We start from the raw sequence: 24,021 nt of genomic DNA, 5'->3' as shown, positions 1-24,021 counted from the left end.
ACTGGGAAGAGCCCTACCTACTCCAGAGCCATATCCCAGCCTAATACATCCTCCCCCCCGTCATATTTAAAAAATTAGTGCATTATTAGTTGTACTTAATGGTGGGACTTCTTGTTACATATTGGCATATACACACAATATAACAACATAATTAGGACAGTATCACTCCCTGGTATTTCCCCATTCTCTCCCCTAGTCCCCTTCCTCTAGTCTACTGATCTCCCTTCCATTTTCATGAGATCCCCCACCCACCTTTCTTTTAATTTTTCCTCTCTAGCTTCCACATATGAAAGAAAACATACAACCCTTCACCTTCTGAGTTTGCAGTCCAAATATTCTTTTTTTTTTTTTTTTTTTTGGCGGTGCTGGGGATTGAACCCCGGGCTTTGTGCTTGCAAGGCAAGCACTCTACCAACTGCGCTACATCCCCAGCCCTCCCAAATATTCTTAATAATCACTTCAAATTTAAAAACAAAAGCACTGCCTCATAATAAAATGTCTGTGGGGGGGATAGATACGAATATTTGTAGAATTATTGGGCAATGTGAAAAATTCAGCAATATACACAATTACTATTTTAGAAATAATGTAAGTAGAATTTAATTCACAGTGTATTAAAGTTTCAATATCAGTTGATTTGATGAATATTAATCTTCATTATGGGGGAAATATTGGTAAGCCCCTTTATATATTTTTATGTACTTTGTCACAGAAATATATTTTAGGGACCATAATATTTAGCTATTTTAAGAAGAATTTTTTCCTTTATGGGAAGCTTTAAAAAAAATCTAATATTTGGGATAGGGTTGCAGCTTAGTGATAGACCTCTTGCCTAGCATGTGTGAGGGCCTGGGTTCTTTCCCCAGTATCCCTGATCCCAGCCCAATATATAATTCTTTTGAGCATAAAATCTCTAGAAAAAGTTTATTAAATTAATTAACTTTTTTGTTGTTTGTTTTTGAGACAGTATATTGCTGTGTTGCCCAAGTTGGTCTGGAGCTCCTGGGCTCAAGTGATCCTCCTGCCTCAGTCTCCCAAGTGGCTGGAAAAAATATTTTTATGTAACAGAATTGCTTGATGCAGTGTGTCCAGTAGAGGGCTCTGGAATTGAGCACCTAAGATTTTGCCTTACATTTGTCAGAGTGGAATCTCATATATTTTATTCCTGCTTTCCTGTCCCAGATCATAGTCCGATACACTCAAGATGCACCAAGACCCACTTGTGAGTGCCACAGTCTTTTCTCCCGTGGACTACAATTTTAGGAAGAAAACCCAGTTACCTTGTTGCAAACATTGCTCTCAGGGATGAGAAGGTGGCTGCATCTTCTTTCAAAGCCTTCAGTTCGTTCCTCAGTTTCGTCATCGTTTCTGTCACCATTGCTTTCTCATTCTCATATTTGTTCTTCAGATTAGCTAGGGCCACCTCAGCTGTCTGAAGCAGAAAAGTCACAATGCTCACCCCGTTTATATCAGGAACACTGGTCATACACACTTCTTCATGCTGGGTCTATTATTTCCTCTCATAAATGGAAAGTGAAATTGACTTGGTTAGACTTTACAGAAGCATATGTACATACAATGGATATAAGGAAGGTTTTCTTTAATGTCAAAATGTGTTGTGAGGGCTGGGGATGGAGCTTGGGGGTAGAGAGACAGATTGCCTCACACACATGAGGCTCTGGGCTCAGTCCCCAGTGCTGCCCAAACAAACAAAAACCCCACATAAACCAAAACAGCAACAAAAAGCAAAACAAAACCAAAAACCTGGTGTGAATTCATAATGTGGTAAACTGTCCTAGAAGCCAACTGTGAGCCAGTCAGTATGAGGAGGGAAGAGACTAACTGCAGTCCAATAAGTACTTCATGTAGATTGTTGAAGGTGCAGGAATTTCAGAGCTGGAGGGAGCCAAAACGAAACCTTACAGAAGATGGATTTTATTACGAAGTTAGTAAAGAAGCACAGCTTCCAATTGAAATACATTAGAACTCAATTATTTTTGCATCCTCTGTGCTCCTACAGGCCTAACACCTGAAATAAAAGACCATTGTAATCTATAACATGAGTATATGATACACCATAAGCCTATGTTATTATATGTTTAAGGAAAAGAAGTAACAAAGAATCAGTGAATTATAGTTAAATTTAATTATTCATAATCTCCAAGAAAGCAAAACTCCAAAATGTAGAATAAGTTAAAATATTTGTTTGGATTTGGGAGTGTGGCACATCTGGTTTCTAGAATTAGTAGTGTCTCAAATCAAGAGCTAACCTGGCACGGTAGAAAGTAAAAACACAATGACTGAATCCAGAACATAAAATTGGTGCATATTTAGGACTGCCTGTTTGATGCACAGCACGTGGCACTGGGAAGTCAACACGGAAGTGTGGCATATGGCATGCACTGTGAAGTCAAACTGGAAACAGAATTTTTACGGACTCTAGACTACAACTTTTCAGAGGGTGTAAAAATATCCAATACTAGTGAAAAACCCATTACTAATGGAATTCCCAGGAAGACTACCATTATATTTCTGTGCTTGAAATGGAGAGCTTCAACTTTCTTATGCAAAGTGTCAACTTCTATAGAAATGGATGGATTCATTTTTAATTAAACCAATATCAGGATAGGGGTATTTCATTAATATTTGATTCCAAATTAGTTTCTTATTGGTTTTGACTAAATTTAAATTCAGATTAAAATGACAACTTATATAGCAATTCTGTATGTTCTGTAATACTAATAATCAATGGAATCTTCAGAAAGAAATATTAATATCAATGGAATCTTCAGAAAGAAATATTATAAATTCAAAAAATTATCCAGAATAAATTGACCTGGGGAAAATGTCAGAATGTCAGGTTTTCTCTCTCTCTCTCTCTCTCTTTCTTTTTTCTTTTTTCTTTTTTTTTTTTTTTTTTGAGGTACTAGGGTTCAAACCCAGGACTCACATGTGCTAGGCAAGTATTCTAACACTGAGCTACATCTCTAGCAATGGTTTGGTTTTCCAAAAAGTTTAGACACATATTCATTTTGAACAGATGATTAAGTTTAAGTCATGCAAATGTAGGTGTAAGGAATTTGTAAGCACATAGAGTCATATGGTCAGTTTCTAAGGGGTCCTCCCCCTTAGGGGGATGACAGAAAGCAGGATCTGAAATAGAAGAACTCACTTATTATTTGTGAGAAATGCCCAAAAGGAATCAGTTTTATTTGTAGATTTATTTGTTCATAGACTATGCAAAACTTTTTCAGAATTTATTTAAAGCATCTAAAAATTCATTAGATTTGTTGATATCTTACTTACTTAACTTTCTCCTAGTCACAATCTGAAGTTAACTTAAAAAAAATTTTTTTTTCTATCCTCAGAGACCATCACAAACACACAAACATTCCCTCAATACATCTTCCTGTTTTGTCACTCTTGACCCACTGTACCTAACTGTTTGTCTGTCTGGGATTATTTCTTCTTGCCCTGGGAAAACACTTTCTTATCCTTTAAGAACAAAAGAAAAAACTCAATAATAATTGTTCTTTGAAGTCCTTTCCAGCTTCTCTAAGAAACATCGTTTGCTTCCTCTGCAATGTTCCCATAACTTGTATTACAGCACATATAACATAAAACTATAATTATCTGTATTCTGCCATTCCCAGGGGGCTGTGAGTCCTCTTCTGGCAGGCAGAGACCACATATTAGTCTTATTTGAATCTTCATATCTAACACATTTTAGTACATAAATGATGCTTTAAAACCAAATTATTCCATCAGAAGATACCATGCCTCTGAAAAAAAAATCCTAAACTATAATAAAAGATTCATAGATGGGCTGGGATGTAGCTTGGTGGTGGAACACTTGCCTAGGATATGCAAGGCCCTGCATTTGCTGTCTAACATCACGAAAGAAAAAAAAATTCATTGAGAATACAGAATGCCCATCTCAAAACAAGATGATTCCCTTTCCCCCTAAACCACAGAATTCTCACCTTAGTCTCAATAATTAACATTTCACAATGTCTAAATATAACGATGTTATCTGCTGATAGTCAAAGCTATTTATGGGCATAAGCATCACAGTAACAGGCCCACTGTTATTTAAATGGGCTAGAAATGTGTTTTCATTTGATTTACTGAGCATACTACACAGGCTGTGACTCTGTTGCAATGCAAATGATACCATTAGCACTGTGAAAATAAAATTCAGCTAGGCGTGCTTTGCTCTGCTCTAATTTCTATGGCACTGTTTATACCACTCTAAAGTGTTACACCTATTTTAGCCTATAATTACAAGCATGCGTTGAATTTGTACTAGATTATTAGTCATTTTTTTTTACTAGTTGTTTATTTTTGGATCCCTACTTACTATCTCCCATAAATTATGTGTATAGTCAATGAATGTTGGCTCACAAATTAGTTCTCTCTTGGCTGATCAACCAACTTTACTATTTCAGTCAAATCTCTTGACATTTTCATTGGTCTAGTTTTCTAGGTTGATTAATATTCAACCCTTAGGTAATAAATCAGAGAAGTTATCTGATGACTCAACCAAGAATGACCCCAGGATATTGTGCTCTTGGTAAAGATTGTGTAAGTCTTGTCTAGTGTGATTTTGATCCATGAATTAGCACCCATCTGAAACTCAGTTTCATATATATGGTCACTAGAGTTCATTCTCCCTCTCTCTCTCGCTCTCCACTGCTTTATTTTTATTTTTACTTTTTTAGTTGTAGATGAACACAATACTTTTATTTTACTTATTTATTTTTATGTGGTGCTTAGGATCAAACCCAGTGCCTCACACATGCTAGGCAAGCACTCACTACTGAGCCACAACCCCAGCCCCTCTCCCTTGCTTTTTGATTTGTTTTTTGCAGTGCTGGGAATTGAACCCAAAGCCCATACATGGTAGGCAAGCACCCTACCACTGAGCCAAATCCCCAGTTCTCTTCTCCTCACTCCCCCACTGCCACCACCATTTCCTTCTGTCTCATTTGCTTGCTAGTGTGGGCACCAAACTATTTCATTTGTTGGTAAAATCTGCCTGGTCTTGTTTTTATCACATGGCTTCCCGCCGCTGTCATGTTCTTCATCCCTGAGTCCATGACTTGATCATTTATCTAATACTCTTGTTTCCCTAAGTCTAGTATTAAAGACAAGACACCCATTTTCTGTCTTGTTACATGCCCAGAACTTGAGCCTTGAAGAACCCCCATCTCTAAAGTTGAGGTCAGGTTGGTGGCTCTTAGATCTCCTTTAAACCTGTCTGTACCCAGACTCCTGGAGCACCCGGCTGCCTGCCAGGTGTCTGTCTTTCCTGCCATAGCTCCCTGGTAACTGTTGTAAGCTGCCATGCCCAGTCTCTTCTGCCACTCTCCAACTCTTGCTGCCACACTCACAAGACTGGGGTCCTGTACTTGCAGTTGGGTCTTCTCTTCTGCTCCTACTTTTACCTTCCTCACCCCTTCCTCCACCTAGTTGGGCACAACTACTCTCTGTTCCACCTATTCACTCATTTAAAATAATATCACATTCTGATCTGGCACTAGGATGTAGTTTGTTTTTTTACTCCACTGACCAGTAATTTGAATCTTTGTCTTGATAGTCCTGGAACCTCAACAAAATGGGGCGGGGGTGTAAATTGGTTAAGAAAGCTTTTGACTAGCATGCTTTCACTGTAGAAGGAGGTTACCTGTTTGTTGGCTTTCAACACTGCCCTCAATGTGGCGATCTGTTCCCGTTTAGTGCTCAGCAGGGACTTTAGCTTGAGGATCTCTTCCATTAAGGCCTCCTTGTCTTTATCAATCATGGGGGCCAACTCCCGAGCCGCTGCTCTCTGACGAGACAGTTGCAAGGACCGGTCCACTGCTTTCTGCAGATGCTTGATTTGGTCCCGGATTATGGCATTAAGGTTGTAGATATTCATTGGCTCTTTGCGGATATCACTTGTATCCAATACTGGAGATGACGGTGGGGCAGTAATAACAGGAGAGATCGTGGGGGTCTTAGTTGGACTTGGTTCTTTGCTGGCCTCTGTGTTTTCTTTTGGAACAGGTTCAGATGAGGTCCTTGTTTCTACTGGGGATGACACACCCCGTCTGGCCAATCGTGGAGACAAAAGTCCCCTGGGATCATCAGGGCCTTTCAGGCTGCCACTGCGGGTAACTCTGCTTTGCCTGTAGTAGTCCAGCATGACCCTGTTGGGAGTTTCATTATTACACAGACATACATGGTGGTAAAGCTGAGCTAGCTCCTCACTAAACGTCACCAGCTCATCCTGGGCTGTATTAAGGGTATTGTGATTTTCATTGGCTATGCTGGTCATCTTTTGCAACTCCTTCTCCATGTGGGCCATCTTCTCACCACTTTCCTTGGTGTTCTTCTCAAGGCTTGTCACCTGCTCATCATACATTTGGATCTTACTCTCATACTTGGCCTTCTCTTCTGTATAATTTTCCACAGATTTATTATATTTCTCCTTTAAGGCCTTAATTTCTGCTTTCAAATCAATCACCTCAGTCACTGCCACTCTGTATTTGCATTCAAGGATCTCTAAGCCATTGATGTCTACCTCATAGTCATGGGCCTCCTCCCCTGAGTCCCGGCCCTTCTCCCCGTCCAGCTCCGCCTTGAGCTCCTTGCTGCTCTGCAAGCCCCTCATGGCATTGACATGCTCTGTGAGCCGGTGCACCCGCTCGTGTTGCTCTGTCAGCGCCCCCTTGGTGTGTTCCAGCTGTGTCTGTGACTCCTGGAGATTGGCCAGAAGAATGGCCTTCTCACGCTCTACCTGCAATGAAAAAGAAAGTTTCCAAGTAACTGCAATGCAGTGCTGTGGGGAACTTAATCCCCTCAGAGTAGGGCATGGGCATATTTAAAATAACAGCAGCACAATCAGTGTTCCCATTATTTCAAATTAAATTGGAGTGTTGTTTTCTTATTCAGCACTTCTGGGAAGTCAATCTAGAAGTACATAATTCATAATATGGTATTGATAAAAGTGGAGCCATTTGAATTTTTCATAAAGGAGATAGAAATCTTCTGAATATTCTATTATTGGCATTATGTACGATCCCAGTGAAAATGGATTTCAGCAGTGTTTTATTCTTTTTCCCTTGAAAATCTAATGAATTTCCCTGGAAAAGTCTAAACATTATTTGAAGTGTACATGATTATAGATAAAACCATTTCCAAAAAGCTCCCAATAGGAAAAAAACTTTTGATAAAATAAAAATTGATCAAGACAAAGTGTACTGAATGTGCCTCAAACTTTTTTGAGACAAGTGTCATGATAAATGAGGTAATGGGTTTGGAATGGTTTTCAAGCAGTGCTCTGCCAGTTCATACTTAACATAAATATATTCTAAGCCTAAAAGGATAAGCACACCATTCTCTTCATGATAGCACCTCCAGAAAACATCACACAGAACAGTTTCATGTGGGTATGTCCATATACAGAATTGCTTTCCACGCCCAATGTGTTTCTGATAAGATCAACTGACTACGGAGTGGTAGCTTTTTTTTTTTTTTTTTTCCCTTAAGTGCTACTGGGGATCGAACCCAGGGTCTTACATGCTCAACACACCCTCAGCCCTTTTTCCTATTTTATTTGAGACAGGGTCTCGATAAGTTGCCCAGGTTGGCCTCACACTTGTGATCATTCTGCCTCAGTCTCCTGAACAGCTGGGATTACAGGTGTGCACAACCACACCTGCTATGGTATAAATTTTATATGTATGTATATATTGAATAGGGAGTGGTGTACACACACACATACACACACAACTGAACCGGCAGTGGTACTCAACTTTTTACATATACATATGTATATATACATATGCATGTATATATACACACTACATATATGCAGAGTATATCTATATATCTATATTTACACACACACACGTAATTCTACTCCTTTCCTCCAGACAATTAAGGTTGATCTGACCAAAACGTGATTACTGAATTATTACAGATAATTTTTATAAAATTCCAGCATTATATTCTCCTTTGGTTATTAAGGATTGTAGTACCTTAATGTATTTGGATTTCAAAGAGCAGGCACTTAAACTATTTAAGATTCATTGTGGCTAGAATTAATAAATGTAAAACACTTAAAAGCTTTAAAAAGACTATACATTTTATGTGTCATTATTTTAATCTCCATTTGTGAAGAACTTATTCAAGGGAGATTTGCTGAGTTGATTATAATCTTCTAGCACCAAAAGAGTCACCTTATTTTTTCTTATCCTCTTCATCTTCTATCTGGAACTGGGAGTTTTTTATTTTTTCAAGGTAGGGCTGAATGTTTTATCAGAAAACCTAAATGCCACATTTGTAATCTATTGAGTATAAGTATACAATCTACGTGAGCTATTACTGTTGTTGTTATATCCCATACGTATTTTTAATTTCACTGAGTGTCTGCTATTCATTTATTTCTTTTTGGTACTGGGGATAAAACCTAGAGCCTCCCACACACCAGGGAAATGCTCTATCACAGTTACCTCCCCAGTTCTTTCTTTCTTTTTAATTTTGAGGCAGGGCCTAAATTGCTTACAGTCTTGCTAAGTTGCTGAGACTGGCCTCAAACTTGGATCCTCCTGCCTCAGCCTCCCGAGTTGCTGGGATTATCACCTGTGCCACCATGTGCCCTGCTTGCCTTTTAAATAAACATATTGACATGTATTGTGAACCTATAGAGTTTTTGTGAAAGACCAAGAAAAGATAATTACAGTTAGTATTAGAATTTCTATAGGAAAAGAAATCAAGGCTGTTTTCTAAGCTATCAATTTCCATAAATTTCATTTTTTAGCAATTTAAAAGGATGAGTTTTCTTATTTGTGAATTTTATCTCAATGTGTAATTTTATTGTTTATATTAAAAATAATAATTGTATATATTTTGGGGGGCAGTGTGATGTTATTATACATTTATGTGTTGTAGGATGATTAAATCAGGCTACATATTAATCATTGCACATAGTTATCCTTTCTTTGTAGTAAAAATATTTAAAACCTACTTTTAGCCTGGCACTTTGGTACATGCTTATAATTCCAGTGACTCAAGAGGCTGAGGCAAGAGGACTGCAAGTTCAAGGCCAGCCTTAATAACTAAGCAAGTCTCTAAGCAACTTAGCAAGACCCTGTCTCAAAATAGAAAAATAAAAAGGGTCGGGAATGTGGCTCAATGGTAAAGTGCCTCTGGGTTCAATCCTTGGTACCCAAACAAAACAACCTCCTACTCTTAGCAATTTTTGAATATACATTATTCCTAACAACACCACCACACTGTACAATGGGCTACTAGGACTTACTACTCCTCTCTCACTGAAGCTTTGATCACCTCTCCCTTCGCTGTTCACCAGCCCCCTCCACGCCTGTGGTGACCACCATTCTACTCTAATTCTGAGTTTGATCTTTTTAAGATTTCATAGGTAAGTGAGATCTGTGCCTGCTTATTTCACTTTGCAAAACATCCTCTTGATACATTCATGTTGTCACAAATGACAGGATTTCCTTCTTTCTAAAGAACAAATGGTAGTATTCCCTTGTGTACATAACCCATTTTCTTTATTCATTCTTCCACAGATGAACATTTAGTGTGTTTCCATATCTTGGCTATGGTAATAACATGGTAATGAACATGGGAATGTAGTTGTTTCTTCAACGTATTGACTTTGGTTCCTCTGGATACCAAAAGTGGGATCCAGAAATGGGATTGCTGGAATCTAAGTAGGATAATTCCATTTTTACTTTTTTTTCCCCCCCATAAAATCTTAATTCTAGTCATTTGACTCAATTTGACACTTAAATGATCAATGCAATTCTTATAACAGGATATATGGTACCAGTATGTAAAAAGAGAACTCAGAAAGAAGTAATTTATTCTTCTCTGCCTGGCAATGAGTATCTGCCCTAATGAAAGAGAACGCTATAAAAAAAGGTCAACAGAGATCAAAGGTGAGAGAATCCATCATAAAAATGCATATTTCAAAGGATGTGCTGAAAATAACTCACAGACACAGGCACACAGAAAAGTAAGTCAGGTGGAAAGGACTCAAAAAAAAAAAAAAAAAGGTGAGGGGGGCTGGGGGGAGGCACACTTCCCAACTCATTCTGGGATACTAGTATTACTCTGATACCCAAACCAGACAAATATATTACAATTAATGAAAATTACACACTGATATCAATTAGGAATATAGAACAAAATACTAGCAAACTGAATCCAGTAACATAAAAAGTATTAGACAATACAATGAAGTGGATTTTTTCCTGGGGATGTAATGTTGATTTCACATGTAAGAATCAATAAGTGTAATACCCTGTTTTAATAGAACACATGACTAAAACCACATGATCATCTCAACACATGCAGGAAAAGCATTTGACAAAATGCAAGGTGCCTTCATGGGGGCGGGGGGAATGTCAATGATCTAGGAATAAAAGGAAATTTCCTTACACCAATAAAAGGTAACTATGAAACAGTTACATATTATACACTTCTGTATATCAGCTTTCTGTCACTGTTGACAAAATATGTGAAAAAAATCAACCTGGAGGAGGAAAGAGTTACTTTGGCTCAGGGTTTCAGAGGTTTCAGTCCATGGCTGGCTGGCTCCATTGGTATGGGCTTGTGTGAGGCAGAACATCATGGTAGAGAGGACATGGCAGACCAGAGCTGCTCACCTCATGACGGTCAGAAAGCAGAGGGAAAGAAAGTGAGGAAGGGCAAGGCACAAGATCTACCCTTCCAGGATGCACTTCCAGAGACCTGCTTCCTCTAACTAGGTTCCACCTCCCACAATTTCCATCATCTCCTGATAGTCCATTCAACTGTGAACCAGTCAATGGATTACTCTAGTTTTTGTTTTGGTTTGATTTTGGTGCCAGGGACTGAATCCTGGGACAACTAACAACTGAGCCACATCCCCAGGTTTTTTACTTTTTGAGACAGAGTCTTGCTAAGTTGCTTCTTGCTATTGCTGAGGCTGGTCTTAAACATTCAATCCTCCTGCCTCAGCCTTCCAAGCTGCTGGGATTACAGGGATGTACCACCATGCCTAGCTGGATTACTCTAGTGATGAGATCAGAGACCTTATGATTCCAGTCACTTCCCCAAAGTCTCATCTCTGGACACTGCTTCATTGGGGATTACGTTGGGGGATATTCCAGATGCAACTATGATGAAAGTTAATGGTGAAAGACTGAATCCTTTCCTGCTAAGATCAGAAACAAGACTATGACTAATTGCTTCTACCACTTTTATTCAACATAGTACTGAAAGTTCTAGCCAGGGAAATAAGGCAAGAAAATGAAATAAAAAGCATTTACATTGAAAAGGAAAAAGTATAATTATCTTTATTTGCAGATGATGTGATTTTTATATAGAAATTCTTAAAAAGTCCACTTTTAAAAAACTATTAGAACAAATACACAAGTAGAGTAAGTTTCCAGGATAAAAGATCGATATACAAACCTCTAATGTATTTCTACATACTAGCAATGAAAAATCAAAACTGAAATTAGTAAAATGATTGTATTCACAACACTATCAAAAAGGAAAAAATATTTAGGGAAAGTTTAACAAAAGAATGCAAAATGTATACTCTGAAAGTCATAAAGCAAAATTAAAGAGGACCTAAAGCCAGGCATGAGCCAAGTCCAGAGACTTGGGCGGCCAAGATAGGAGTATTGCAAGTTCAAAGACAATTTCAGCAACTTAATAAGGCCCTAAGCAACTCAGTCTCAAAATAAAAAATACAAAAGTTGGTGATTTAGCTCAGCAGTAAGGCACTCCTTGGTTCAATCTCCATAACCAAAAAGAGAAAAAAGACCCGAATGGAAAAATAAATATCCCCTGTTCCTAGGCCAAAGACTTAATGTTAAAAGGAAAATATTCCCTAATTAAATACATATGCAATGCAAACCCTACCAAAACCTAAGCTGAATTCACAGAAACTGACAAGATGATCATAAATTCACATGGAAATGCAAAGGACACTGAATAGGTAAAAATGATCTTAAAAAGAGTTTCAGAAAAGGACAAACAAGTTGGGGATGGTGGTACACACCTGTAATCCCAGTTCCTCAGGAGGCTGAGGCAGGAGGATTGACAGTTTGAGGCCAGTCTGGGCAACTTAGTGAGACTTTGTTTCAAACTTTTAAAAAGGGTAGGGCATATAGATTTAGTAGTAGAATACCCCTGGGCTCAATCCCCAATACCACAATTAAAAAAAAAAAAAAAAGAAAGAAAGAAAAGAAAAGAAACAAAAGCAAACTGCACAGTTTACTATAAAGCAATAGTAAGGTAGTGTGGTACTAACATAAAAGTGGATATGTAGATTAATGGAATAGAATTCAAAGGTAAAAAATAGACTCATACATCTATGGTACATTGATTTTTGATAAGGGTGTCAAGACTACTCAATTAGGAAAGGAAAGAACAGTCTTTCAACAAATGTTGCTTGGATAAGTGAATGCCCACACGTAAAATAATAACAGGAAACCCCTACCTCACATCGCTTATAAAAATTACATCCAATCATATCAGAGACCTGAATGTAAGAGCTAAACAGTAAAGTTCTTTGAAGTAAACCTACTTACAAAACTTTATGACCTTAGACCAAGCAATAGTTTAATGACATCAAAAGCAACATAACAACAAAATAAACTATAAACATCAAAATTAATTTTGTGTGTGTGTCCCCGCTGTTGAACCCAGTGACTTGTACACGTATCAGTTCTACAACTGAACTATACCCCTAGCCCCAGATTAAAAACTTTTATGCATCAATGAACACCACCAAGGTAAAAAGTCAACCCACAGAACAGGAGAAAATATTTGCAAATCATATATCTGATGAGAATTTTCTATCCAGAATATATTTTTTTAAAAAACCCTCATAATTAAATAATAAAAAGAAATCACTCAGTCAAAAAATGTGCAAAGGAAGTGAACAGGCATTATTCTAAAAAAGATTTACAAATGACCAATAGGCACATGTAAAGATTCTCAATATCATTAGTCGTTGAAGAAATGCAAATCAAGATCATAATGAAATGCCACCTCACACCTGCTAGGATAGCTACGATTGAAAGGGCTGATAACAACAAGTGCTAGAAGAATAGAGGAATCAAAGCCCTCATATGGATGTATAAAGTGGGGCGGTCACTTAGGAAAACAGTCTGGCAGCTCCTTGGAAGGTAAACAGAGTTAACCATGTGGCCCAGAAATTCTACTCCTAGAATTCTACCCAAGAGAATTAGAACATATGCACAACCCAAGTTTGTAGGTGAATGTTCACAGCACACAGCAGCATAATTTATTCATAATAACTCAAAACTGGAACCATTTCAAATGTCCATTAACTGATAAGTGGACAAATAAAGTGTGATACATTTATGCCATGGAATATTATTTGGCAACAAAAAGGAATAAAGTGCTGGTACATGTTACAGCATAGATGAAGCTTGAACATGTTAATGCTAAGAAGCCAGTCACACAAGACAATGTGCTATATGATTCCATTTATATGAAACATTCACAATAGACAAATCTACAGAGACAGGCAGTTCACAGATGAGTGGCTGCTTAGGGCAGGGGTTTCTGGCAAAAATGCAGAGTGGCTGTTAATGGATACATGGTTTCTTTCTTCTCTTTTTGGTACTATGGATTGAACCCAGGAGCACTTTACCATTGAGCTACACCCGCTGCCTCAGCCTTCTGAGTCCCTGGGATTACAGATGTGCACCACCACACTTGGCCCACGATTTCTTTTTGCTGTGATGAAAATGTTCTGAAATTGACGGTGGTGATGGTTGTTCAACTTGGTGAACCAACAACCACATCAGACAGAAGGATTGTTTGCTCCATGAATGGTAAATGGTATCTCCGCAGCCCTGGTCTACAACAAAGACGAAAACAAACAGCAACAACAAAATACTACCCAGAGGCTTTCCCTGATTGTGATTAGAGACAGTCTTCTAATGTTTGTTGATATGTAATAGAAAAAGTAAGGCTGTGGGAAATTTGCTTCCCTACAAATTTATGAAGACTCTAGAGTCTGAAGTTTAATCACTTAAGTGGTACTAGGAAGGTGTCTCTAGGGTTTTAAGAACCAGGACGGACCAAACTTGTAATTCACTTCATCCCATACATATGGAATGAGTCCTTGCCAAGCAGAGATAATATTCAACTGCGTGGGGCAGCTCCCCTGCTAGATCTGTGACCTTGAACACATGATGCAACGTGTTGTACCCTAGTCCCACATCTGTACCGTAGGGACGACATGATCTTCCCCCTATAGTGGTTATAAGCACCAGCCAATGAAGCAAATAAAAATTTGAACTCTTATCAGACAAATAGCAAGCCTACGAGGCTCAACAAAATGTATTAATTTCAATTTTATAGAAACATTGAAGTTTTCTCACACCACACGTAAAATTATCCAATGTGATACTAAAATATAAATCAATTCATTTTTAAGAATTGAAAGTCTTGTGCTGCACTGTATAGAGGGAAAAGAGGGTGTGAAGGGTGGGAGGGAAGGGAAAAAATAACAGAATGAATAAAACAACATTACCCTATGTAAATTTATGATTACACAAATGGTATGCCTTACGCCATGTACAGAGAAACAACATGTATCCCATTTGTTTACAATAAAAAAAATAAATAAATAAAAAAATCACAAACCCAAACTAGAAAGAATGAGAGAAAATCAACAACAACAACAAAAAGAAAGTCTTGTCCTGCTCAGACTCCATATGGATGTAAAGTTAAAAAGAGTTTTTTTTAATCAGAGGTGGAAATTTCAGCACAAGCACAGACTCCTTGTATAGAGTAATTTAGTTAGTTTTTCCAGATAAGATCTACTAATTTTCATTCTAATAAAACTAATTAAGGTCCTTCACTGTCAATGGAAAATGTCAATTACAATCTGTTTGAAACAGAAAGGTCCTGAGGGCAACAAAAAGCCAAAATAATTTATCCAGTAATACCCTCAAATTTTATTCTAGTGAAGAAAGAAAAGATGACGCTAATGGAGCTGTTTACTGTCAAGGCCTACTGTCAAGCATATAGGGACTCTCAGAGGAAAAAAACACCTTTCCTTACTATATTATTATTATTATTTTGTAGTGCTGGGTATCAAGCTTGGTCTCACACAAGCTTGTCAAGTGCTGTACCACTGAGCTACACCCCACCCCTCTTGTATTTTTTGTGTATATGCTTCTGTGTTAAACAAAAACTGGACTAATTAAATTTAAAATTTTAAATATTCCTGTAATTTATTCCATAGTCTTAGAAGACCTAGAGCAGTAAAATACACCAATTTGCTCTAGGAAGAAAAGCACCCCCTAAATTCAATCAGGTTACCATCACCTACCTTTTCCCATACTTTTATGGTTTATGTATTGATTGTCTAAATCAAATAGTAGGGGAGACCTTGACACCTCAAAAACTGATGATAGTTCCAGGACAGTAATGATAACTTAGTTTAGAAATTACACATAGTTTCATATTTACCCTCCCATTTGTTTCTCACAGTTCTACAAAGGAAGCCTGGCATAACTACTGGGGCTTCAAAGTATAACTGTGCAGATTGTACACAGTGCAATTCTAGGAAGAGGCAGGATTTAAACTGTAGTCCCTGTAGATTTTTTTATATCTTATTACCATTTCCCAGCAGATGGCAGTATGACCTCTTAAAGAAGGAGACCTGGTTTCTTTTCTTTTTCTAACAAAGGCCTGGTAGGGACTAGTGCTATGCTAATAATGTATTGCCTTCCTCCTTTGTGAAGGAGTCTCAGAGAAAACAACTACCCAGCATTCCTGACATCCAAGGCAGAAAGATGTGCAGATTTTTTTTTTTCCTGGAATCAGGTTAAGTAAATATCTAGAAATGGGAAAACATAATTTATGTACATAGCTGGAGCCTTCTAAGATAAGAAAAGGCCAACAGGGTAGAGCCTACATACACTGTTTTTAAAGGGGCTCCTTTTTATACAAAATTTAATTAACTTTAATTGACAAATAAAAGATTGTACATACTCTGCATGTACAACAGGATGTTGTAAAATATGGATACATTGTGAAATGGCTATATTTTGAGCTAATTAACGTATGCATTGCCTCCCATACTTATCATCTGCAAAACATCTACTCTCTTGGTGACTTTTAAGAATATAATGCACTGTTATTAACTATAGCCACCACATTGTACTGTACATCTCTTGAACTCATTCCTCCTATCCATCGAAAGGGTTCTTAATCATGAGGAAGACAGTCTTAAAAGCTGCACAGTACACCTCATTTAGGAAGTTGTATCCTGGCCTGTATAGCTCGACACTGCATGGTGTCGAGCTAACTAAGGATAGATGTTGGATTGAAGGTACACGGTTTTCATTTGGATGCAATGCTTTAGACTTGCCAAAAAAAATCCTTAGAGACAAGGGGACTATGAAATACCAAGTACACTGATGCTCTAAGCTGAGGCATACAAAATTGAGACCTGCTTAACAGTGCAGCCTGAGCTCTACCTACAATGGCCACAATTTCAATATCCAAAAAGCTTGAAATGGAAGTTATGTCATAACTCACATGGTGGCAACATTCAGACAGGCCTAAACTCCTGTGGAGCAGCAAAAGTGCACCTGACCAATCTAAGGCCTTTTATATGAAAAATAAGGTTCTCATTTTTTTCTCTTCATGAGTACTAGCATGCTTTACTATAGAAATTTTAATACTAGTATTTAACATTTAGTATTAAGTTTTTAACATTAGTATTAAATTTTTCCACATTTTTATGGGTGCATTATAGTTGTACATAATGGTGGGATAATTTGTTACATATTGTACATTAACATTACTATTTTAACATTAATATGTGATTGTTGGGTGCCACATGTGACCCCATTGGGGATGACACAATATGGTGTGTGCTACATATTATCTTTCTATATTCTGAAAATTGAATTTTAAAAACATGTGGCCTCAAGCATTTCAAGTAGCAATACTTGAAGTGCATTTTATTGGCTTCTCTTCAGAAGCCTAGAACAGTGCTACTCACTATTTTCAAGCTTCACATCAAGATCAATTACAATAATTTCTTGGCAATGTATCCTGTAATGTTTTTATAATTTACTTATATAACAAAACCCAGAAGGATGCACAGCTAAGGAAAAACTACCACCTCATTAAGCAATCATTTATAAGAAGATATACACTGTTTCACTTGTACCCACAGGTTGAATGAAAGGTATTCCCTGAAAAGTTGATATGGTTTCTAAAAAAATGCTGGTCATGCTGGGCATGGTGGCATTTGCCTGTAATCCCAGCTATGTAGGAGGCTGAGGCAGGAGGATTGCAAAGCCAGCCTGGGCAATTTAGCAAGAACCTGTCTCAAAATTTAAAAGGGCTGAGACTGTAACTCAGTGGTAAAGCACACTGGGTTAATCCCCAGTACCTCCACCCCCAACACACAGCTAATTAGGAGAAGATAAATGATTACTTTGAAAAAAGAAAAAAAATTAGATGTTAGTGTTGTTGGTGTGAGGCTGGAAGCTGCAAAGTCCTTCCTGTGCTGAGTCTGGTTTTCATTACTCAATTTGGAGCCAACTTTGTGATCCAGTGCCTGCCTGGGCCCCTCTCCATCTTTACGAACTGTCCCTATTAACTGAATGCAGGTGAAAGACTTGAAGGCCCACAGCCCTTGGGTATATTCGGAGGAAGGGTTTATTCCAGTTTTTCTTACTCTAATGTTTTGCAACACGAACATCCCTTTTCAGACCTTTCCTCTCAGTTGCACATTTCAGTCTTCTCCAAGGTGACAGTTCTTGAGCTAGTAGCAAAAATAACAATACTTAAATAAGCCAGGTGCTTCAAAAACGGAAGGCACTATGGAGTTGGAATAATAATCATAGTTCCAAAGAACTGAGCATTTACTGTGCACTGGGTTCTGTTCTAAGCAATCCACATATATTAATTAGTTCATAATCGTTCACAACAATCAAGAAAGGTATTACGGCTCCCCATTTAATAGAAAGAAAAATGTTGTAGCTCTAAGAATGAATCTCATCTAGCAGCTGACAGGGCATTTGAAATGTGTGGGACATTTTGGTTATCCACAATGACTAAAGAGATGTAACTGGTACTTAACAGGCTGGGGCTGGAGATGCTAAACCTCCTGTAACTTGGGAGACAGTCTCAGAAAGTGAGGAATTGTCCCACATGCATATGTCACTCTGTTGACTTATTATTTTTTTCCCACCACTCTTTTTTATTAAACTACTTCTCTTTTTTGGACTTTGTATTTCCCAATTCTGATTACATTTAAGGTCAAGTGTGAGAAGAGCTTTGAGTTTTCACCCAACAAATGACCTGGTTGAAAACTTTTGAGCTGTCTTACAGCTTGAAGCACCAATTCCTAAAATCTTCTACCCTGCCAACAAAATAAAATAGAGAAACAAAAGCCTCAACTCACTTCTTTTTTATTCCAAAGTCATTAACATGATACTTGAAAATATACTAATCATATATTTAATGCTATTTAATTTGTGGCACAAATTTTTGTGAATATATTTATCATGTATAACTTTTTCAAGAAGAGAGATGTTTTGTATTTCTATCAACCTACTTGTATTAGTATAAACTGAGCAAAAAGATATAGAAAAGTATTACACAGAAAGAACTGGATTTTGTGGTTAGGAGAAACGCTGTATGAAATTGGTTTTCTTCCACTGGTCATGTCCTCTTATCTTGATTCCAATTAAATAAGGCAAAAACAAATTATCTTTTAGCAGCCACAAGCACTGGGGTGGTAAAGTGTAGGGCATGCTAACTCTTGATGCAGTATTAAAAATAAACCTATTAACAAATTAACTTTATTGGCTCTCTAGTCTTTAATTCTGCTAGTTTCATTCTTTGGAAGAAGAAAATTAGAAGCTCTGTTTGCTATAAAATACATGATTGCTAGAGTCTTAACAGTCTCTCATTATCAGCTATACATAAAAAATCTTGGAGGCATGAGACTGAAGATTTGTCCCAAATTTAACCACCTAACAAGCCAGATTCCTGGATCAGTAGATCTATATGGGTCCAGCAATTTGTAGTTCAAATAAACCCCCAGGCAACAGCGGTACCACTGTTCTGTAATATTTCCAATGGCATTGGATTAAGAGATGACAAAGGGGAAGGACTCTAAATAAGAAAATCCTATTACAGTGAAATAAGGTAAAGTCCCTGACTCTTCTCAATACATATGATTTGAAGATGCTAAAAATTTAAGGTTTAGTTTATGTTGAAATATCTAGAATCTGTTGGTTTCAGATTTATACCTGTTCTGTGGTTTTAATCATACAGTATCCTAGCCATTTTGTATACAGAAGGTCCTTGTTGTTTTTTAAGGCTTAAAGTACTCCTGGGAAATGTAACCATTAATCTGGAAGCTAGAAATACAGCTACTTGTGATGGAAAAACTGCATTTTCTGATGTTTCACTTGTGTATACATGACAGTAGGATATATTTTGACATATCATACGTACATGGAGTATAACTTCTTATTTTTGGTTGTACATGATGTGGAGTTACACTGGTTATGTATTCTAAATGAACATAGGAAAGTAATATCCAATTCATTCTACTGTCTTCCTCATTCTCATTCCCCTCCTTCTCCCCACTCTCTCCTGACCTGGTCCAATCCGGTGAACCTCCACTCCGCACCCCCAACAATTATGAGTCAGCATCCACATATCAGAGAGAACTATAGGCCTCTGAGTTTTTGGGATTGGTTTATTTCACTTAGCATGATAGTCTACACCTCCATCCATTACCAGCAAATGCCATAATTTCATTCTTCTTTATAGCTGAGTAATATTCCATTGTGTATATGTATCACATTAAGAAATTCATTTCTTAATGTGATACAAATGAGAGACTTCTTTTCAACATCCCTTCTGTCATGTCTTTCTAAAATACTGTGCCTTCAATTTCTGTTTGAAGAAACAATATTTTTTTTTTCCTTTTTATTTTTTTATTTTTTTAATTAATTTTTTTATTATTATTGTATACAAATGGATACCATGTTGTTCTCTCTATTTGTACATGGAGTCAAGGCAAACCATTGTGTAATCATACATTTACATAGGGCAATGATGTTTGATTCATTATTTTTTTCCTTCCCCCCCACCCCCCCCCCCCTCTTTTCCCTCTATACAGTCCTTCTTTCCTTCATTTCTTACCACACATCCTTATCCCTAACCCTAAACCTAACCCTAACCCTAATGCTAACCCTCCCACCCCCCCATATATGTCCTCATCCGCTTATCAGCGAGATCATTCGTCCTTTAGTTTTTGAGATTGGCTTATCTCACTTAGCATGATATTCTCCAATTTCATCCATTTGCTTGCAAATGCCATATTTTATCATTCTTCATTGCAGAGTAATATTCCATTGTGTATATATGCCACAGTTTCTTTATCCATTCATCAACTGAAGGGCATCTAGGTTGGTTCTACAATCTGGCTATGGTGAATTGAGCAGCAATGAACATTGATGTGGCTGTATCTCTGTAGTATTTTAAAATCAATTTGGAACTAAAACATGAGAATCAGAAATCCCACAAACACACTACATGCAACCTACAATAGTGCCATCTACAATTCTCGCAGACCTAAGCAAAGTTCTACCTGCATAAGCTGCTGCTTCAACTTCTGAATCTCCGAAATGTTCAACTCACTGAATAAGTCAGAGACAGGGTGCAGGACTCTCCTTTCCTTAAGGCGGGTGTCGGTAGTCTCCGTTCAGTTTCACTAGCGGTCCGTGGATGTGCCCGTTCATTTTGTCGTCGTTGTTCGGTTCACTCCCGTCCTCAGCAAACTTGAGCCATCTACCGAGATGCTGATGTGGTTATCGCTGAGGGTGATGTACTGGGAGAGCTCCTTGCGCAGGTTGTTCTTTTGCTCCCTTTCATTTTTCAGCGTCTCCAGCGCTTCTTCCAGCTGGTGCTCAGCGATCTCTTTCAATCGGATGGCATCTTCCAGCTGGCTGTTCAGCAGCACTGTCTCCTCTCGAATCGCTTGATCTCATGCTTTAAGCCTTCGTATTCAACCTGAATTAGATAGGATAAGAAGATTCATAAAACTAAAATTTGGGCCTTACAAAACTGCCATCAAACACTCTAGTGGACCTAATCATTAAAAAATTACATTAGCCTGCAAAATAAAACCATATATATATAATTTTCTTTGGATGCTAGGGATTGAATCCCTAGCATGGGCCTTGTCCATGTTAGGGAAGTACTCTACCACGAGCTATCCCCCCAGTCCAAAATAAATCATAAAAAGCAAAGTATACCCTTCAAGTAACACTGGATGGTTTCCTTAGAAATTATATATGTAATAAACATATATATATACAGAATTATATATAATTAGCATTTAATAGCATGATGTCATTGTTACTTTTTCTAATTTATGTTGGTAACAGAAGTATATAAATATAGGGGCTGGGGATATAGCTCAATTGGTAGAGTGCTTGCCTTGCAAGCACAAGGCCCTGGGTTCAATCCCCAGCACCGTGAAAATAATACGTATACAATATATTTAATTCTTAGTAGGATGAAAAGGTGTCTACTGTCCTAGGATTTCTTTTATAAGATCCAATAGTTAGGGGGTGGGGTGTGCTCAGTGGTAGAGTGCTTGTTTCGCATGTGTGAGGCACTGGTTTCAATTCTCAGCACCACATATAAATAAAATAAAGGTCTACAGACAACTAAAAAATAAACAATATAAAAAAAAGATCCAATAGTCAAAAGAGGAGGAATTGTTTGTCTAATAGATCAGGATTTTTTTGGTAATAATTTATCCAAATACAATCCATGGAAGATTTTATCATCAGTGTTACTTCTAAAAATTTCACTTTTAATAAATAGGAAAACTTCTATACCCAGGGATAAGTTAGTTAAAAGATTGTAATAAGAAATAATCTCAATAAAATATGTTTGAGATTAAGATGAGAAAGCAAGAAACTTATATAGGCTTAAGGATCAAATCTGAAAGAACAATGGGGCATAGTGGCACACGTCTCTAATCCCAGCAACTCAGGAGGGTGGAGGCAGGAGGATCACAGGTTCAAGGTCAGCCTCAGAAATTTAGTGGGGCCCTAAGCAACTTAGAGAGATCCTGTCTCTAAATAAAATATGAAAAAGGACTGGAGATGTGGCTCAGTGGTTAAGTGTCCTGGGTTCAATCCTGGTATGAAAAAAAAAAATCTGAAAGAATGGTGACAAATTACCCAATAACAAAACAATATCTACAATGTTATCAATGTAATATTTTTTTAGTGTAATCAAGTCAGAGCCAGCTCAGATGACCTCTTGGCCATGAAAACCCACAGGTAACAGGGGTCTCTCTTCTGAGTTGCTGTACCTTCCCTGGGACTGTTTCCATGGCACTTGTCACATGCCACCGTTTCCATAAACATTGTATCTCTACACCTACCTTGAAATCTGCTTGCAGAAAGTACTTTTTAATTCACCGAGGTGTCCCTCATAGTGCTTCATTGTTCCTTCAGTGTTATAACACAATTCTGCTCTTCAATAAGCATTTGCTGAATAACTGTGAGTGAAAAAATAAACTAGAAAAAGTAACAAAGACATCAGGCTATTAGATGCTCACATAAAACTGTTTTGCTTTATATTTACTTTTGTATTTATTCATCTGAACTTAAATTTTATAAATGATTTTAAGTATTGTTATCTTACAAATATTAAAAAATAGGTTTGGTGGGGATGTAGGTTTGGCTGATGTAACAGAAACCTACATGAGAATAAGTCAGTCAGATGGAAGATTTTCTCTCTCTGTACCAGAATGGAGGCAGTAGTCAAGACCAGTGGGGAATCTCTGCTCCAGGAGGTTATCCAGGAACCAGGCTCCTCCTCTCTGTTGCCCTGCCTTCTACTCGGTCCACATGAGCCGAGCTAGCTTGTCATCTGGATCGTTTGTCCAGCAGTGGGCTGAAGTGAGGGAACACGCCCTCTGCCTTTAAGGACATGTTCATTGCTCTCATATTGCTTTTTCTCGTATTCTATTGGCCGTTGTTGGTTGCTGCAAGGGAGGTGAAAGAATGAAGCTTTACTCTGGGCAGCCTTGTGCCCAGTTAAAACTGGGAAATGGGGAGAAGTGAAAACCAAAACTTGTTGTTACAGAAGGTCATTGGAACACTGTGGGGCATGGTCTGTAAAGACACTGTATAAAGAAGTTTTCTAGGAATACCAGTTACATAAGGGAATAAGCATAGCGGTATTTCATTAAAGAATGTGTTTACCACATTATACAGCATAATAAACTCTGTAAGGAACATGAATAAAAGATGTTTTTAAGAATGCTATTTGTATATATGAATAAGGAGAGTGGTTATTTCAATAAAAGGAAGTGTTTACCATATTGTGGTGCCTGGAATACATTATGTAAAAACGTCCTATAAAAGATGTTTCTAAAGGAAAAAAAATAATTCAAATTTCAACATGTCAATGATAGAAACACTCAAAAGAGTCAATCAGGGAGACATATGTCTATTATTTATAATGGTAATTATAAAATGCTAATGTTCTACCCTAAATATATCTTTGAATAAATATAAGGAAATACAACAAATCAATTCATGTCATACTACCAATAACTGGCTTCTAAACGAAATTTTGGTGTTTCATATTAACTATAGTACTTAAGATTGTGGGTACTTGATGGGAGAATAAATTGCCTGATGGGGAAAGTACGTAACTGAGCTTTAATTTTGCTTATTTTAAGGTTTATGAATGAAGATTAAATATGACCATTTGACCTAACAGTGCTTCCTCTTTTTTTTTTTTTGCGGTACTGGGAATCAAACCCAGGGCTTCATGCTTGCAAGGTAAGCACTCTACCGACTGAGCTATCTCCCAGCCCTGTAACTGAGCATTTAAATAGTATACAACAGCTATGATGTGAAAATAAAATATATGTGTGTGTGAGTGTGTGTGTGTGTG

The 24,021-nt window shown here is 37.6% G+C and overlaps 1 protein-coding gene across 1 annotated transcript in view; it reads right to left on the bottom strand.

The window, feature by feature from the left end:
* Positions 1 to 24,021, bottom strand: part of Bicd1 (BICD cargo adaptor 1) — a 251,548-nt gene that overhangs the window by 37,206 nt on the left and 190,321 nt on the right. Inside the window, 6 exon segments of the mRNA XM_047549256.1 lie at positions 1,281 to 1,432; positions 5,687 to 6,781; positions 20,684 to 20,777; positions 20,779 to 20,878; positions 20,881 to 21,066; positions 21,069 to 21,105. Of these exon segments, the coding sequence (XP_047405212.1) occupies positions 1,281 to 1,432; positions 5,687 to 6,781; positions 20,684 to 20,777; positions 20,779 to 20,878; positions 20,881 to 21,066; positions 21,069 to 21,105 (1,664 nt within the window).

This window comes from Sciurus carolinensis, chromosome 4, assembly GCF_902686445.1.
Source record: "Sciurus carolinensis chromosome 4, mSciCar1.2, whole genome shotgun sequence".
NCBI classification, from domain to species: Eukaryota; Metazoa; Chordata; class Mammalia; order Rodentia; family Sciuridae; genus Sciurus; species Sciurus carolinensis.
Note: the sequence above shows the minus strand (reverse complement) of the source record. Positions and strands in the feature narration are given on the sequence as shown.